At 35.7% G+C, this 17,347-nt stretch overlaps 1 protein-coding gene across 5 annotated transcripts in view; it reads right to left on the bottom strand.

The window, feature by feature from the left end:
- Nucleotides 1–15,243, bottom strand: part of LOC147282416 (insulin-degrading enzyme-like 1, peroxisomal) — a 34,425-nt gene extending 19,182 nt beyond the window's left edge. The window contains exons 1-14 of one of the 5 annotated variants that reach the window (XM_086248484.1): nt 15,026–15,243; nt 14,745–14,909; nt 14,505–14,580; nt 14,007–14,074; nt 13,042–13,133; nt 12,877–12,950; nt 12,737–12,780; nt 11,162–11,213; nt 8,010–8,132; nt 7,814–7,926; nt 7,511–7,673; nt 6,083–6,175; nt 5,780–5,865; nt 1,407–1,493 (exon numbers count right to left, since the gene is read on the bottom strand). In XM_086248484.1, coding sequence (XP_086104610.1) covers nt 1,407–1,493; nt 5,780–5,865; nt 6,083–6,175; nt 7,511–7,673; nt 7,814–7,926; nt 8,010–8,132; nt 11,162–11,213; nt 12,737–12,780; nt 12,877–12,950; nt 13,042–13,133; nt 14,007–14,074; nt 14,505–14,580; nt 14,745–14,861 — 1,188 coding nt within the window. In that variant the 5' untranslated portion in view covers nt 14,862–14,909; nt 15,026–15,243. The other 4 variants (XM_086248483.1, XM_086248487.1, XM_086248485.1 and 1 more) reach the window with 4 other exon arrangements.
- Between the last annotated feature and the right edge of the window lie 2,104 nt (nt 15,244–17,347).

Below are 17,347 nucleotides of genomic sequence, written 5' to 3'. Positions count from 1 at the left end.
ATCACCTTTGAACAGAAGTACTTTTGGCCAAAAATGAGGCGTGATGTTTACAGGTTTGTAGACAAATGTCAAACATGCCAAGAATCCAAAGGAAGGGTACACAATACTGGACTCTATACACCACTGCCTGTCCCTACAGCGCCCTGGGAGGATGTAAGCATGGACTTTGTGTTAGGGTTGCCTAGAACACAAAGAGGGATGAATTCTATTAGTTGATCGATTTTCAAAAATGGCTCATTTCATTTGCTGTAAAAAGACTATGGATGCATCTAATATTGCAAATCTCTACTTTCGGGAAGTTGTTCGCTTGCATGGAGTCCCAAAAATGATCACTTCAGATCGAGATTCCAAGTTTTTTTCACCCCAAACTTATGGGCAAACTGAAGTAATAATCAACAGAAGCTTGGGAAATATTTTAAGGTGTTTGGTTGGAAACAACCCAAAACAATGAGAGGCCATGGTTGCTCAAGCTGAATTTGCTTATAATTACTCTAAGAATCGAACTACAAGAAAAATCCCCTTTAAAATAGTTTATGGAAGGTAGCCAACTCATTTTTTCGATTTGGCTCCTATACCACAGGTCAGAAAAAGCAGTGTGAAGGGTGAAACTATAGTTGATGAAATGAAAAAGCTACATCATCAGGTGAGGCTGAAAATTGAGGAATCAAATGCCAAGTATAAGGAGTACGCAGATAGGAAAAGGAGCCCCCAAAGTTTTCAAGAAGGAAACATGGTCATGGTTTACTTACGTAAAGAAAGACATCCAGCTGGTTCCTATTCCAAGCTCAGTAAGAGAAAGATTTGACCCTACAAAATCATCAAGAAGATTGGAGCAAATGCTTACGAAATTGATTTGCCAAAGCATTTGGGAATCGACTCCCACATTCAATGTTGCAGATCTGTACCCATACCGTTATGGGGAAGAAAAGCAAGTTTCTAAACTCGTAGACGAGCTTTCTCCAGGGAGGATGGAATGATGCAGATATTAGTAACGCATGGGAAAAGTTTAAACAGTAATTAGTAATTGTTAGTCATTAATTGGTAGTTGTCAGTCATTAAATGAATTCTAGTAACTGTTGCGTAGTTTCCAGTCATTAAATGAATTCTAGTAATTGTTGGGTAGTTGTCAGTCATTAAGTGGGTGGTTAGGAGTTATCATTGGGGTAGCTGTTAATCATTAAGTATTGAGCTATAAAAAGAGGAAACCCTATGTCTTGTAATCAGTTTTGAATAGAGAAGTATTTCCCTTAAAATATTCAGAGCATCAGTAGTTTTAGGATTTTTTCAGATTTCTCCTTAAGAAAATCTTGGCTCGTGAGGTTCAGTCCCTACTTCTACAGTTTTGGAGCCGTACTTATTTCATCTACAACAAAAGCACAGTGAAAATAAAAAACAGTCTAATTTACCTGCATATTTCGTGAAATATCGACCACATAATCAGTAGGCTGTATTTTGTCCTGATAATGAAACTGTGTCTCACAAAGAGCAGACATCTGCAATAAACATAAAGTCATTTCAGTGTCCTTAAAAAAAATAAATAAAAAAGACGAATTTCCATACCGAATTTTGAACATAAAAAGCACTAACGAAATATTATAATTTATTCTTCAAATCAAACCATACTATGATTGAATTGTTTAGATACATTAAAAATCATGAGAACATGGTGATCAATCATTTGTAAACTCAGCATCACATTCCATAATTATTCATATCCATATTGCCACTGCTTAACCCTATATTTGTTTACCCAGTTGAGTAAGGAAACGAAACAAATTCCCTTAAACTTTCTACACAAAATATGTAAAACTTGTAGAGAAAGTTGACTCGTAAAAACAAAAAAGAACAAAGATAAAGAACAGAGTTAAAAACAAATTCCCTTAAACTTCCAGCAAACTTCTTTCAAGTGTTTTGGACTATTGCAATGGGTACAAAACCGGGTAGGCAGATTAGAGGAAGGCTGAAATGGATTGGGAGTAGGGGTTGGTAGAGAAGAATATGGCTTGATCACCATAGCTGAGGCTTCAATGCCATAGTAACTTGTCGTTGAGCTTCCCGATGAACCATGGAGTATGCTTCTTCAAGACTTGGAAGAGGATCAGTAGCCAAGACTTGACTACTAACTTAGTCTAAATCATGATCAAGTCCTGCAAGAAACACATATACCCGCTCCTCAAAAATACGCGTCCTCTGCTTCTCGAAATCCGGAGGATTCTCCAAATTAATAGGTCTTCAATAATCCAACTCCATAAAGATGAAGTTCAGCTCATTGTAGTATGCAGTAAGAGACTGACTATCTTGACGCAATTGAAAGGTTTTCTTCATTAATTCATAGACCTGAGAGGAATCAGAGGCATCATGGTAAGTTTTCTTTACAGAATTCCATACATCCTTCTCAGTATCACCCTGAATAAAGTGTGACATCAGATTGGTAGTCATGGAATTGACAAGCCATGACTTCACCAAGGCATTCTCGGTCACCCACTCATCATAGCTAGGATCAGATTCGTTCGGTGCAGCTTTGGTTCTAGAAATATATCCGAACTTCTTATGTGCAGCAATATGCAACTCCAAGACCTTGGACCAAAGGCGATAGTTGGTATCATCCAGCTTGACGCTAATTAGTGTAGAGACCTCTTGTTGAATAGTCACGGGGATAGATTATTAATTTTAGGCTTTGATGTTTCGAGCTTTGGCGTTTCATCACCCATGGTGGTTATGACACATATTTAGATTAAAAAGTATTTGCAGCAAACAAGAATAACTTCTCCTAGGTCAGTATATCCTAAGGAAGAGAAGAGGTAAGCTGCAGCAAAGACAGGGGTTGAAAGAACCCTAGAAAATTGCTGCGGCTAGGGTTACGGTTTTGCTCTGATACCAACTTAGAATGAATCATAATGATTTATTCTTCACTTTGTGAGGTATACATAGCATATTACAAGATACAAAATAGGAAAGTATTTCCTAGTCAATCAAGGACAACTACTTTCATGTATTCCTATTCTAATTAGAAGAACTAATTAGGAAGGTACAGCTATACACAATCACATGCTAACACTTTCTTTTCTTTTATTTTTCCTTGTCTAAAGCGAAACAAACATAGGATAAGTTCACGGACATATTAGAATCACCATACTGCATACTTCAAAGGCATGTTAAATCAAATTTATGCATAAAAATTAAGATGAGACCATATAACTTCATTGTCAAGGACATCTGGATGTCCCATAACACATTTCATTATTCTTGTATAGCAATTGAAGAACTCAACGTACCCCTCAACTCAAATTAGAAGCACAAAAAAGTTGGGAGATAATATGGTGGGATATGGATGAGCCAAATAGTTTGTGGCAATGCATGATAAACATGAAAGGACTCTGTCGTTTTCATATAGTCCCTATCGTTTCAATTTTGACAATAGAAGGCTTGTCATTTAGTTTAGCTAGCAATTAACCACATTTTGTCAATTTTATTAAGGTTTGTTATCACAAATAGTCCCTCAATTTTCACAAAACATCAATTTGGTCCCTAAAGTGCATTTTCACTCAATGTCATCCCTCATCTTTGCCACCGGACATCAATTTGGTCCCTAAACACACTTTGAAAATTCACCAAATATAGCTTAGGATATGAAAAAATTCTCCGAAAATTCTTATGGACTCATCTTTACTACTATTTTTTATATGGGGTCAAATTATCAAATTGACGTTTAGTATTTTTCAGAAAAGGGGATTAGTTTGGGAATTCCAAATTTTCTGAAAAATCAATTTGATAATTTGACTCCATATAAAAATAGTAGTAGTCAAGACGAGTCTGTAAGAATTTTCGAGGAATTTTTTCGTATCCCGAGCTATTTTTGGCGAATTTTCAAAGCGTGTCTAGGGACCAAATTGATGTTCGATGGCAAAGATGAAGGATTGATTGAAAATGCACTTTAGGGACCAATTTGATATTTGAGTAAAAATAGAGAGACTATTGGTGATAAAAAAACCTTTTATTAACTAAGCAAATGGAAAGATGACTTGTCTTGCATGTAATAATCACCAACAATCATCTTGAAAAGTCAATTTTACCCCTGCACAGGCCACTACTAAGGGTGCACATGGTTTGTGGAAAGGGATCCTGAAAGATTGGGCTGAGTTTTCCACTTAATTGGTTTTTAAGATTGGAGGTGGATGGAAAGTTTGGTATTGGCATGAGATATGGCGTGGAAGTATTTCTCAAAAAAATAATTTCTCTTACTTTTTTTTTTTGGTAGAAAGGAGGGCTACAAGCCCAGCAAACACAAAAACTAGCCACTTAGTCGAGCCAAAACAGTCAGCCTCAAATAAGCTAATGACAGGAGGGGGAGGGGACAAGAATAACTCAATTTCTCTTACTTTTTAATATAGCAGCAAGACTTGATTACTTTTTTCTTTTTTAAAGAAACAAAATTCTATTAAAAATCCTCAAAAGCACAATACTATGGCTGCAAGAACAAAAACACCACAGCCCAAATTAACAACAGGAACCTTGCCTAATCTAAGCAAGATCAGATAAAGAAGCAACTAACACCCAGCTGCCTTCAATCTAGAAGAATAGTAGAGCAAGAAAACTTGAATTTCACACAGATGGATACCCAAAGCGAATCCCAAAACCTAATTCTATCTCACAGTTCTTCCACCCCAACCCCTTATAATCTTCAAATGTTTTCTAATTACTCTCCAGTCCAATGTCCCACATCAGCGCCAGCACATTGCAACCCTAGAGGATGGGACAAATGTTGCTTGATTCCATTTTTTATTGGAAATCTATTAGGAGTTGGATTTGTTTGCAAACATTTTCTGGAAATGTTGTATATATGAGGTTAAGGTTAGAAGTGATGAAGAGGAGGTGGTTAGGAAAAAATTTTACTAGCCATTACTGGGATCACCTCAAATTTTATTTCCTTGGAAGGAGGTGTGGCGAACAAGTGCACCAGTAAAGGTAGCATTTTTAACATGGAATGCAACTCATAACCAATTTTACAGTTGATTATCTGAGGTTAAGCGGTATGATTTTTCTAATAGGAATTATTTGTTTAAGATGGCAGAGAAGACAAGTCAGTTTCTGTTACACTGCCCGATGGCATAGGTGTTATGGGCTATCTGCTTTCTTAGATTGGGGTGGTTTTCCCTTGCTCAGTTAGTTGGCAGGGTTTGTTATATTAAGAAGCAGAATAGCAGAGTTTGCAGTGCAATTCCATTATCCATCTTTTGGGGATGTTTGGATGGGGCAGAAAAGTAGAGCTTCTGATGGGGGTGGAAATTCTATCATGCAATCAAAATACATGTTGGGAGATGATTGTTTGAATGGACTACATGGACTCCTCTCTTCTCTGCAGATTCATTAGCATTTTTGTTCACTTCATGTTTTTAAAGTTCATTAGCTAGCGCTATCTGTGTATACAGCTTGTGCACATGAGCTGACATCCCCTTAGCCCATCTCTAATAATTCTTATTTACTCCCCAAAAAGAATCCAAGCTTTTAGCAATACTTGCAAGGATAACTGCTAATTTTCTACAATGCCAAAACATTATATGGCACAATGATGTTTTTGTACTACAATTATGACAATTTAAAAGTGGGTTCATTTTCAAGTATCACTAAGTATCCAAAATGGACCCTAAGAAAATAAAAATAGCATCCAGACAAATGGCACTGGTTGCTCAACTACCTGCTAGAGATCCGCAGTAAAAGAGAAAGGTATTATATATGCATCAGTAATTCCATAAACTAGAAACACGTGCAAACGGCATACCTCATCAAAAATCCATTTGCAGACACCCGACTGCTGTAAGAGGCAAATGTATTTAAAAAGCAAGCCTACTATATCTTGCGTGTGCTCTGCAATACAGTCAAAAGATCTTTTACATTCTAAAAAACTATAATCCAGGTTAAAAATGCCACCCAACAAAAGAAAATGTTAGATACGTTTTCCAATCTCTGTCTAAAGAACATATGAAAAATGCTTAAAAGAAATGAGATACAGCCTAAACAGGAAAGGGGAGGGGTTTGGAGCAATAAGAATACCAGAAAATAAGATTAACAAAAATAAACTAACCATGACCCGCATCAGTGAGATCAATGTCTACTTCAAAGAAAGCAAAGTCCAAAGTCGAATCCGCTGTGCCTGCACACAAACTTGTTGCCCATCCTGGGTTTTATTTTAAACAAAAAAAATGAAATTAGCTTTTTCTTGAAAAGAAAGGAAAAAATTGGAGTTAACTTTCACCAAAATATATTAACTTCATCCATCCTATAAGATGGACAGAAGTTGACAGCATCAGTTCCTATCTGTTGCCCCACTGTCCGAAAGAATTTCCATCTTCACATGTCAATCTCTAAATTCAAATTAGATCATTTTCTTAGTTTGATATCTTCCAGAACAATGCAGATTGAAAAATCACAACTTCCTTACGATGATGTCCCCCATCCACTTGAACATGTTTGAACCACAAGTACTTCAACTAGCTGGGGCAACCTTCAATTTCTGACAAATTTCATCTCTCATATTACTTTATGACAACATTGACATCTAAGGTACACTAATATCATATTCAAATTTCTTTTAGATCCCATCATCCACTCAGTTTCATAGCATAACCCGCCTATAATATGATATTCTTATACAAAACATTTTCTGCATAGCTTATCAACACTAACTTTCCTGGTAATCAGAGTACTTAATCTCTCTGTTCTAGTGAGAACCAATCTCAAATCTAAAGATTTGAAGTATCACTTTCTGGAGTTTTGGAGTTGCATTTCACTCATGTTTGTAATGCCCTCTAGATTATAGCCCCTCGGCCCCCTCCCCCCTCCCTCTAGTTTTGCAGTATCACTTTCTGGAGTTTTGGAGTTGCATTTCACATATACATAATCTGTCTTTCCTAGTACTTGTAGAAAAGTGAATCCTAAACCAACTAGGACTTCAACGAGCCAAAAAACACAACAAACTCTGCATGTTTGCACACATGTTCACCGAAAAGATGACAAAATGCTGTCAAGAATAAGCACGTGCATGAAACTTGATTTTCTTTTTGAATTCATATCTATTCTAAAGATGAAGTTTGAGTTAGAAGGGGATCTGCATCTAAATAACTAACAGCTCTTTCAATGTCTATGTAAATCAAAATGCAAGTTCAGAGGAGATCTTGTCCTCTGTGTTCTACAATTTCATTCATTAAGAAGTCTTGTTTCCTATCAAACAAGAAAAAATAAAAATGCAAGCTGTTTATGTATGATAAGAAGAAGCCAGAATTCTGTGTCCAAATAATGCATGATAATCATAATAATATGATATTATAAATAAGGTTCCAATTCTCATAATTTACTAAAACAAAAGGTATATCTTCTAAACACCGAGAGGAAGTCTACGAAGGCATGGCAATGAAAATTGTGAACACATTAATGCCTTCAAAAGTCCAAGTACAAATAACATCTGCTAGAAAACTCATTTTCTGAAGTATGTAACAGATAGTGCAAAACTCACCCAAAGTTTTCAAGACGTAATACAAAGATCCTTCTCCTTCATGGCCAATAAGATGGCAAAGATACTTGCATGGCCCTTCCTTGTAAAGATGAATTTCTGGCATTATTGGCCATACAAGTTTCAACTTATGGCCCTCTTTTATTGTGACAGTTCTCACAAGAATCTGAAACATAGAAGAGAAAAGCAACAATTAATTATCCATATAATTATAGGACCTTCAAAAGTGTTTTCTCCTCATCAGCGGAAAGTGTGATAAAGCAACCCTTTAACTCAGCACAAAAAGTTTAGCAGAACCATGCATACCTGTAGATGTTCTGATGTGCAAGGCTCACCAGAAAAACGAAGACAGCTACGGTCAATGTTTCGAATTTCCTTGAACTTGTCCTCTATAAGGCCTTGAATTTTATCAAGGTTTTCTGAAAACACCCACAATCATAAGAATTCAACTTAATTACAGGGCAATTGAACTTGATTGTTATAGGTGAATGTGGCTACAAACCTTTACCATATATGACCAGATGCATGAGGTTAGCTGAATAATATTCTTCATAGAATTTAATAACCTCACGTCTGATATCCAATCCTTTTGCTTTTGGTCTAACCATCAAAGTTTTCCAATTACCTGAACGAGTGAAAAGATCAGGCACAACAAAAGACATGGTAAACATTCTGAGCCCCAACATAGTATACACAGTGTTATTCTTATAAAAATAGTTAGTATAAGATTTCCACAATCCCACAAGGCAGAAAAGAAATTGGAAATCGGCAGCAGCCAGTCAAAAGAAATAAAAAGTAAAATAAAATCTAAGAGAGAGGTCATTTCTTCCAAGATTAACTCATGACACAGGGAGAATAAATAGCTGAATATGAGTGAAGGGAAACAATTTCACATAGGACTGTTTGGGCACTTGAACCTCACAATCTTCTCACTTATTAGATAAATGACATTTGTCATATGAAGTTTACAATAGTTTTTAAACATCATATATTGCATTGTTTAGGAGTTTCCAAGTTGTTAATTTTATGATTCTACTCTTACATTTGAGTTAATAAGCTAGGTGAAGTTGGATCGTGAAATCAACATACAAAAAGTCTGAAATACTAAAAAATAAGTTGTATATACTCAAAAACGAGTGATAAAGACTCCAATCATCACTAAGAAGTAAGCAGCAAGGATAATTCTTAAGAGAGGTTATGATACGTCAAATGTGTAGGATTATTACATAGCTCGGGCAAGCTTGAAGCAAACCAACCAAAATTGAGAGACAAAAACTGAGCATGTAAATGGGGGAAGAAATGCAGAAGCATGTGAAGAGACTCCAACAATGCACAATTACTTTATCATCTGATTCTGATCTTAGACAATAAATCAAAGGATGACAATTAAAGGTAAAATAATAGATAGCTGTTTTGTCCATTCTTAAGTTGGTAACTGGTCCATCAATACTAATATTTATTCGAATAAGTAATAGAATTAATTAGATAGAACGCCAAAGAAACAGGAAGCGATCCTATTACACAGGAGGCATACACAGGAACAATCACAAGACCCACACTTGGGTTTTTTTTTATTTTTTATTTTCTAAAGGACATACGTGTGGGAAAGATTCAAGGCAATGAAACAACCAACATCAAGATTTCCAACTTAATCTGTCCGATAGGAAGCTCCACACATTCGAATTGTCCCAACACTCCACTCCCTTAATTAGAACATTCCATGTCAAACAAGGGACTAGTTCCCAAGCAACAGCAATCCTCTAACCCAGAAACCATATGCCCAACATACCATCAGTTATAGAATCATATTTGCATAACCGAATGAACACCTTATTATTTTTCAAAAAATATAAGAAAAAAGCTTATTTTGCAATGTGATACTTAAAAAAAATAAAACAAAAAAGCCATCATTGCTCCCTTGTTCACACTTCACAGTGGTCAAGGATAATAGAACTATAGAAGGGATAAATCTTCTAAGATATCTACTGGCACCAAACACCCTTTCAAAGTAAATAAACTCCAAAATACCAACCTCTTCACTTTGGGCTTCATTGTTTAAATATTTTAAGGATGTTCCTTTTAGGTTGATTTATTCTGATTGGTTTGCTATCTTGAACTAAGTGTTGTCTGGTTTAGTCTTGTTGGTTTGGGGGGGCTGGTTTGCATTGAAGATGGCATGTTCCTGATGGACTTTCTTGTCTATCTTGTATTGTAATTTCTTCCTTCAATAATAAATTTGCTGTTTCTTGTCAAAACCATAAAAATAAAAAAAATAAAAAATAAAAAAATCTTGATACCAAGCTCAATGCACGTATTCTTTGCAAAACCAGTGCACCTCTAAAGCTCTCAAGTCTCATCACACTAACCCCATTAGAATTTCAAATTTTAATCAACTCCACCCTCCCCTCTGTTCCACATACATCAAGTAGACTACCCTCCAAACATTATTTTCTCAACAATGAAACTCTAAGCCAACTGGGGTAAAGAGACCTTTTAGAGATGTTAACTCATCACCACCAAACCTTATTTCCCAAGTTTATGAACAAACATCATTGCATTAACCCATTTGAGACTTGAACTCCACTGACCCATCCCATTAAAGTTGTAATACAAAGAAAAACAAGCATATCAATTTCCTCCCATCAATAATAGGTTTTTTATAGGGGAAAAAAAATACTAGTGCCAAATCATAAGCATTTTCCAACAAACTAAATTAATTTCCCTTTAATCCTAATAGAAAAAAATATACTGTTGTCTTGCCTCAATGTAAGGCCATGCAAATATACTTATATAAGAAATATTTACATAAGGTAAAATAGTAAAAGACAATAACAATAAGGGTCATTTACACTTTACATCCCTCAAGTATAGGTCTATTTTCACTTTGGTACCCGATGTTCAACACGTTTCAATGTGAAACCTAAAGTTTATAAAAATTGCAATGTGCCCCTTCCGTTAACTTTTCTGTTAATTTTGACTACATATAACATGTGTGAGATTCATTTACACTAATGAGGACAATAAATTTACACTATGTGGAAAAAAAACAGCTAAAATTTTATAGGTTAAAAAATTTTAAAATTGAAAAAACAAAAAACTGGGAACGAAAGAGATGAGCGAGGAGGGAGAGGTAGGGATGAACGAGATAATTCTTTATATTTAGTTTTAATGTTATTTTTTAATTTGTTTTAATATATAATAATTTAACTACCTTTTTCTAATTTATTTTTTGTTTATTTGGTTTATTTTATTTGTCCACGTGGCGTAAATTTATTGTCCACATCAGTGTAAATGAATCTCACACATGCTATATACAATCAAAATTAACAAAAAAGTTAACGGAAGAGACACATTGCAATTTTCATAAACTTTAAGTTTTACATTGAAACGTTTTGAACATCGAGTAACAAAGTGAAAAACGACTTATACTTAGAGGTGCAAAGTGTAATTCACTCTAACAATAATGTTAAATGACATGGTTTTTCCAACAACCCTTAAAAGAGTGAAGCAAGAAACATCATTCTGATTTACACATTGGTTAAAAGACTAAACCCGATTAACTACTGAACAGATTGCACGTAATTGCCTACTTCCTATTTCTTATGAACTTTGAGTCAAAGCACAAATTATTATAATCCAGAATTAAATGCTGACCTGTACTAAATTTATGGTACGGATGACTTTTTGCACTTAGATGTTTCTGAAGCTGTACAGAGACATTTCATGTAGAAAATAGGTTAGGTTAGACAACAGTAGAAGACATATAAAACATTGCTAGAATGTAATATGTGAAAAGCAACATGGTATAATTTACTTCAAGAACGTATGCTTAAAAGAAAAGTGCTTATTAGAATCTATAAAAATAAAAGCATTGTTTCATACATTGTTAAAAGAAACTTAAGCGTAGGTGGTTAGCAACTGTGTTTCACAAACCCGCTCGGACTGCCCATATCTACTATTTCTGGAAAGATAGAGAGAGATGGAAAGTGTTTTTCTAATTCTTACAGTTCAGTGGAGAACCTAATTCTGAGAGTCTTCTCCCAATGGGGATTAAAGCTCATCATTCTTTTAAGAATTCTGAGGAATAGAAGAATCTGTGCAAATTGGGAACTGCCTGTAACTCTTCTGCAATGACGGTATTTTACTTTTGATTTTTGATTTCTTCTATTAGGTTAGCTTCAGTTATCCTGCTTTGCATTGTAATGTATCTGTTTGCAGGCAGCATTAGCTGCTAGTGTGTACTTCTGCTTTGCAGTTCTTTTGGTTGAATAAATTTCATCCATTCATTTAAGGATTTTATCTTCTGTTTTTTTTTTTGTTTTTTTGTTTTTTTGTTTTTTCTTGGTCAGCAGAAAAAACAAAACACCGCCTCTTGAAAGGCACTATATTCTCTGTATCAACGTAATAAGCTTAAAGTGCCACTTCTTAAGAAGATATGCTATGATGGTTGTTTCTTTGCATAGTTTGGGTGGAGAGAAATAGAAGGATATTTGATGATAAAAGGTGAGGAGGTGGATCATTTGTGAGAGAGGGTTCGGTTTTGGGCATCTTTATGAGCTTCAGCATGTTCAGAGTTTAGGGACCATCCTTTTAAGTTTTAAGAGAGAAGCAACAGAGAAGAAGGAACGAAGCAGTAAAGAAGCTTACAGAGAAATTCCAATTACTTCAGTACTCAAGTCTACCTAAAATGAATTGCAAGGGCCCAATTTATATAGGCCAAAACTATGTGATAATCATAGCAGTTACCTCAAGACAAACACTAAAATCTTAGATAATCCTAAAAGAAAAATGCATCAAAGAATGAAAAGGATAACTATGAAAATAATGAAAGTGACAAAAATGAAGGTAGATGAACACTAATCTCCATCAGAAGTCTGTTTCTTATCAAAAACAAGAAACTAAGTAACAGGAGCATAACAGTTTCACCCTACCAAATGAAATTGATTCAAAAACTCCCATTGCAGCTACAATATTTTACAATCACAAGATGCAAACTTACTTACATTGATGGAAATCATGACTAGTCTCAAATTATGCATTATTGATAGGATAATGGAACCATAATATCAAAATAGTTCATGGAACTATTTCCAAGATATATTTTTCCTTAAAAGTTAAAAAAGATAAAAATAAATAAATGTAGGCTGAAATATGAATAATAACATTCAGATCCGTAATATTCAGCATCTTGCAGTCATAAAAAGACTATCCATAGGCAGTATTTCATACCTGGTTCATTCTCACATGATCACGCACCAGGTTTCTCTTATATTCTGTAACACCAAACATACCGTAGTCATTAAAAGTAATTATAAATTAAAATGTAAATTAAAGTATCAAATTAAAAGATTAAAAATGGAAGAGCTAACCAGAATCAACAGCTCTGATTTTCCTCGTGGTAGCATCAGCTGACATCAATGGGTTAATAAAGAACTGAGCAAATCTGAACAATGAATCACACACCATCACTAGGTTCAATTTTCAGAATTGCAACGATGAAAATAGCAACCAATAGGAGGAAAAGCAGCATCTACCTGTCCAAAGCCTCTTCAAAACCATCAGCATTAATGTCAAAATAATAGTTGGTGTGTTCAGAACCAATAAAAGCATGTATTCCTCCCCCATGCTGTGCACCAGGAAGATAAACCACAGAGGTTGAAGAAAAACAACATAAGTAAGCAATCTTAGGAGGACACCATATCAGAAAAATAAGTGAACGAGATGTGCACTACAACAGAATATGTTAACCATTATCTTCATAATTCGGTACTTCCATAATACCACCAAAACAATATAATAATATACATTTCTCTGACAAAGAGCCTCTCTCAAATTGGAGAATACCTGAGGGACAGGTTTGTAAAGAAGCATTGGAACGAAACATATCTTATAGAAATTGGAAGATATAAAAAGAATAGGGGTAGAGCTAGCTAGTCCATCCACATCTCCTATCGATTCATCAAATAACATTGACAAATGGATTAAGGATGTCATACAAAAGCGGGATTGGATTAAGGAAATGGTGGTGCAGAATTACAATTCTATAAACCAATAGTCATCCCAGAAAGCATATTGGTCTCCGAATTTCAAATTTTGATCTCAATAAACATAACACAGTGATAAGAGCACCCATTAGAAAACCCAGGGAAGATGCATTTTAGTAATTTTCTTCAAACATGAAATAATTTTGATCTCACAAATCCCCAGTAACCTTAGAAATTGACTCCTCTCTGCTCTCTAGAAGAGGCATCCCTAGGTTGTGTGGCTTGTATGCTAGCAAGAATGTCTTAGTCTAGGCTTTGTTTTTTGTTTTTTTATCATATTAACTTCCACTGCTTTCAACAAAGTTTGACAATCAGCAAGAGAAAGTGGAGGAAAATGGGAAAAAAAAAAACAATAAAAATCTTTTTTCTTTTTTCTTTTTTTATTTAATTGAATGCTGCTGCAGAATGAAATTTGACACTAGAATAAAACAGCATATGCTAGAGTTCGTAAGTACCTCGGTGATATACTTCCTGTAACTGTTCTCCAAAGGGTACTTTTCACTAGCATAAAACAGCATATGCACTGCCACAAAATACGAGCAATATTCAAAAAAAGAAAGTCACGAAACAGCTTACGCTTTTCAACCCCATCATTAAAGGCTTCAGCTTACTAACGACAAGTCGTGCAAATATATAACAAATATCAATATCTATGCTTTTTAGGAAAATAAACTCATATTCTAGTTCACCTTTAAAAAAACTCGATCAATATAAGAAATATTAACTTCTATTCAGTGTTTCTCAATAATCGAAAACAAGCCCACGTTCTATTATTATAGAATCTACTGTGTACCATACTAAGAATAGCCACTGCTAAACCAATGGCATCAGAATAAAACTTAAAGTGCCTTCTTTTAGAATTTAAATTTTTATACAAATAGAAATGTAAATACCAAATATAATATCAAAATACCAGAACAAAAGAAAAATAGTAATAGAAAAATTAAAGTTACTAAGGAAATGGGCAAGGCCCTCCAGGCCATCAGGGTCGCTGAAAGAACCAACACGGACATCCATGGAAGCAGCACACTGAGAAAATAAGAATTAAACAAATAAATAAATATATAGTAGATGCACAAGCCCAGAGATTGTAAATTTGGCAATAACAAACGTATTGAATTGACCAAAACAAATTAAAAAGGAAAAAAGAAAAAGCAGGCCATGAGAAATGAGCATTAGAGGGGGTGGTGTGCCTTGTCAGTTTCAGGATCGCTGATGAGGAGGACTTCAAGGGAGTTAGGAAGGACGACCCTCCTGTACTCTCTCTTGTCCGTACGGGCTTTCACTATGTCTTCCTTCCCCACTTCCATTCTGAATTTCCTGTCTTTTCAGTTTTCTCCTTCTCTTTCTCTTTCTACCTAACAACACCGCGCGAGACAGACACACAGAAAGACTTTGGTGAACCCTTAGCGCAAGCAATCACTAAGCAAGTAAACTACCTCTCCTTAGCGCAAGCACTAAGTAAGCAAGTTACCTTCTCAAAGATTCTGTTCTGTCATGTCCCCTTAGCCAGCACTAAGTAAGCAAGTTACCTTCTCAAAGATTCTGTTCTGTAAAGTCTCCTTAGCCAGCACTAAGTAAGCAAGCTACCTTCTCAAAGATTCTGTTCTGTAAAGTCTCCTTAGCCAGCACTAAGTAAGCAAGCTACCTTCTCAAAGATTCTGTTCTGTAAAGTCTGCTTAGCACTAAGGCCAGTTTGGAATTACCATGATTTTGAAAAAAAAAAAAAAAAATGCTTCTACTGCAAGCTGTGAGATAAAGTAGCCGAGTATTTTGTAAATTATGTTTGTATAAAAAGCAATTATCTTTTCAGTTTTCTATTTCTCTTTATTTTTATCTTTATCTTTCTCTTTCTACCAAACAACACCGCACATAGTTTTCTCTTTCTCTTTCTCTTTCTCTTTTTCTTTCTCTTTATCTTTATCTTTCTATATGTAAGTGCAAATGACAGACACATAGAAAGACTTTGGTGAGTGGAAGAGGCTGATGTGTACCCTTGAAGACACCAATCTGTCAAGTCCAGAAAAAAGAAAAGTTGTGCAACTGTTCATCCTTGAAAATAACTTGCCTTATCTCTGTGATAGGGACAAGCTGGTGTCACAAAGAGAGAAGGAGAGGAGAGATAGAGAAAGGGAGAGAGAGAGAGAGAGACAGGGGAGGATGGGGATACCACCTACGAGACATGCAAGTTCCTCTTTTGCTCTTTCGCTCTTTAATACTTCTTTATCTTCTGTTTTCCATATTATCATCCATAATGTGGGGTTTTCTAGATTCAAATATGCAATAAATAATGTCTCTAAATTTAGACTGACTCCATCACCTATCTGGCTATCACACCAAATCCAATCCAACCTTGTAAAGTAGACTCATGGCAAGTCATTGAAAATCCCACCAAAAAAAAAAAAGGACAATACTTGGGTCACCCGTTGGGAGTATTTTAAAGTCACCCTACCTCCCAAAATTGCAAATTTGATAATGTCGGCGCATGATCGAAACCGTTTACTTTTTAGATTACCTATTATAGATCATCTCTGAAAAAATCAACTCAATCAGAAATCGTTTGGTTGTATAACTATTGTCGATTAAATAGAAAAAATCAACGGTTTGGTACAAAAATCACTCTTTAATTAGAAACCATCTAACTTTTCTACTTAATTGACAACAGTTTTATAGCCAAAAGATTTGCGATTGATTTGATTTTTTGCAGAGATGATCTTTAATAAGTTATTTAAAAAATGAATAGTTTTGATCATACACTGGCATTGTCGAAATCGAAATTTAGAGAGATGGGGTGACCTTGGGGTATCCCCAGGGTGACCCAAGTATTGTCCAAAACAAAATCATTGCTAAGATAGTAAGATATGATTTTCTAGGTGACTGGCTTATGCCCTCTTTCTTTTGGGAGTTTGTGGAATCCTATCTTTTACCCCACCCCCTACCCTACCCTAACCTACCGAACGCCTTTTCAAAATAAGATTACATATAAGTATATAAGTTATGGACCTGGATCCTCTGCCAGGCAAAATATACCAGACTGGTACCAGACTTTTAATCCAAGCCCTTCAGTTTTTTTCTATAGTTGAGATGTTGCCACATCACCAAACTAATTTTCCCCAAATTAATATTAAAAACTTAAAGAAAAACACCAGTACACTGCCCAGACCCACCCCACCGCCACCTCCCTCCCCTCATTTCCTCCCGACCACCCTCCCCACCTCCTCTCCCATTCCACGTCACCATCGGACCACCCTCCTTGTCTGCGCTCTCGACCACCCTCCACAGTCCCCACCTCCCATTTTTCCATCTTCCCTTCTCTCTCTCAACTCTCTCGGCATAATGATGGTGGTGTAAGCAAAGTCCCTAAGTCTGAAACCCATTTCTTCCTATACTCTCCCTCTTGAATCATATCCAGAATTTGCTGCTCAAAGTTTTGAATTTTTGTGGGCATGGTGTGATGGTGAACTTCAACAAGAAAGAAGCCCTAGCCACCGCTGCACCATCACCTCTGCGTCGGACTTCGGGACTCCGATATGGAAGGAAGAGAGAGAGAAGGAAAGAGAGTGCAGAGGGAGAGAAAAGAAGAGAGAGAAAAAAAAGGGTAGGAGGTAGGGACTAGGGAGGGTGGTCGGGAGAGCCGGAGGAGTGGGTGGTGCGGTGGGCTGATGGTGGTTTTTAAAAAAAAAAAAATCTTTTCAATATTATTTTGGCCTATTATTTTATGAAAAAAAAGAGGATTTGTTGATATGGCAAGATCTCAGCCATCAAACTTGAATCAAGGGTTGAGATTAAAAATTGG

Source organism: Dryas octopetala, chromosome 6, assembly GCF_963921425.1.
Source record: "Dryas octopetala chromosome 6, drDryOcto1.1, whole genome shotgun sequence".
Classification (NCBI taxonomy): domain Eukaryota; kingdom Viridiplantae; phylum Streptophyta; class Magnoliopsida; order Rosales; family Rosaceae; genus Dryas; species Dryas octopetala.
Note: the sequence above shows the minus strand (reverse complement) of the source record. Positions and strands in the feature narration are given on the sequence as shown.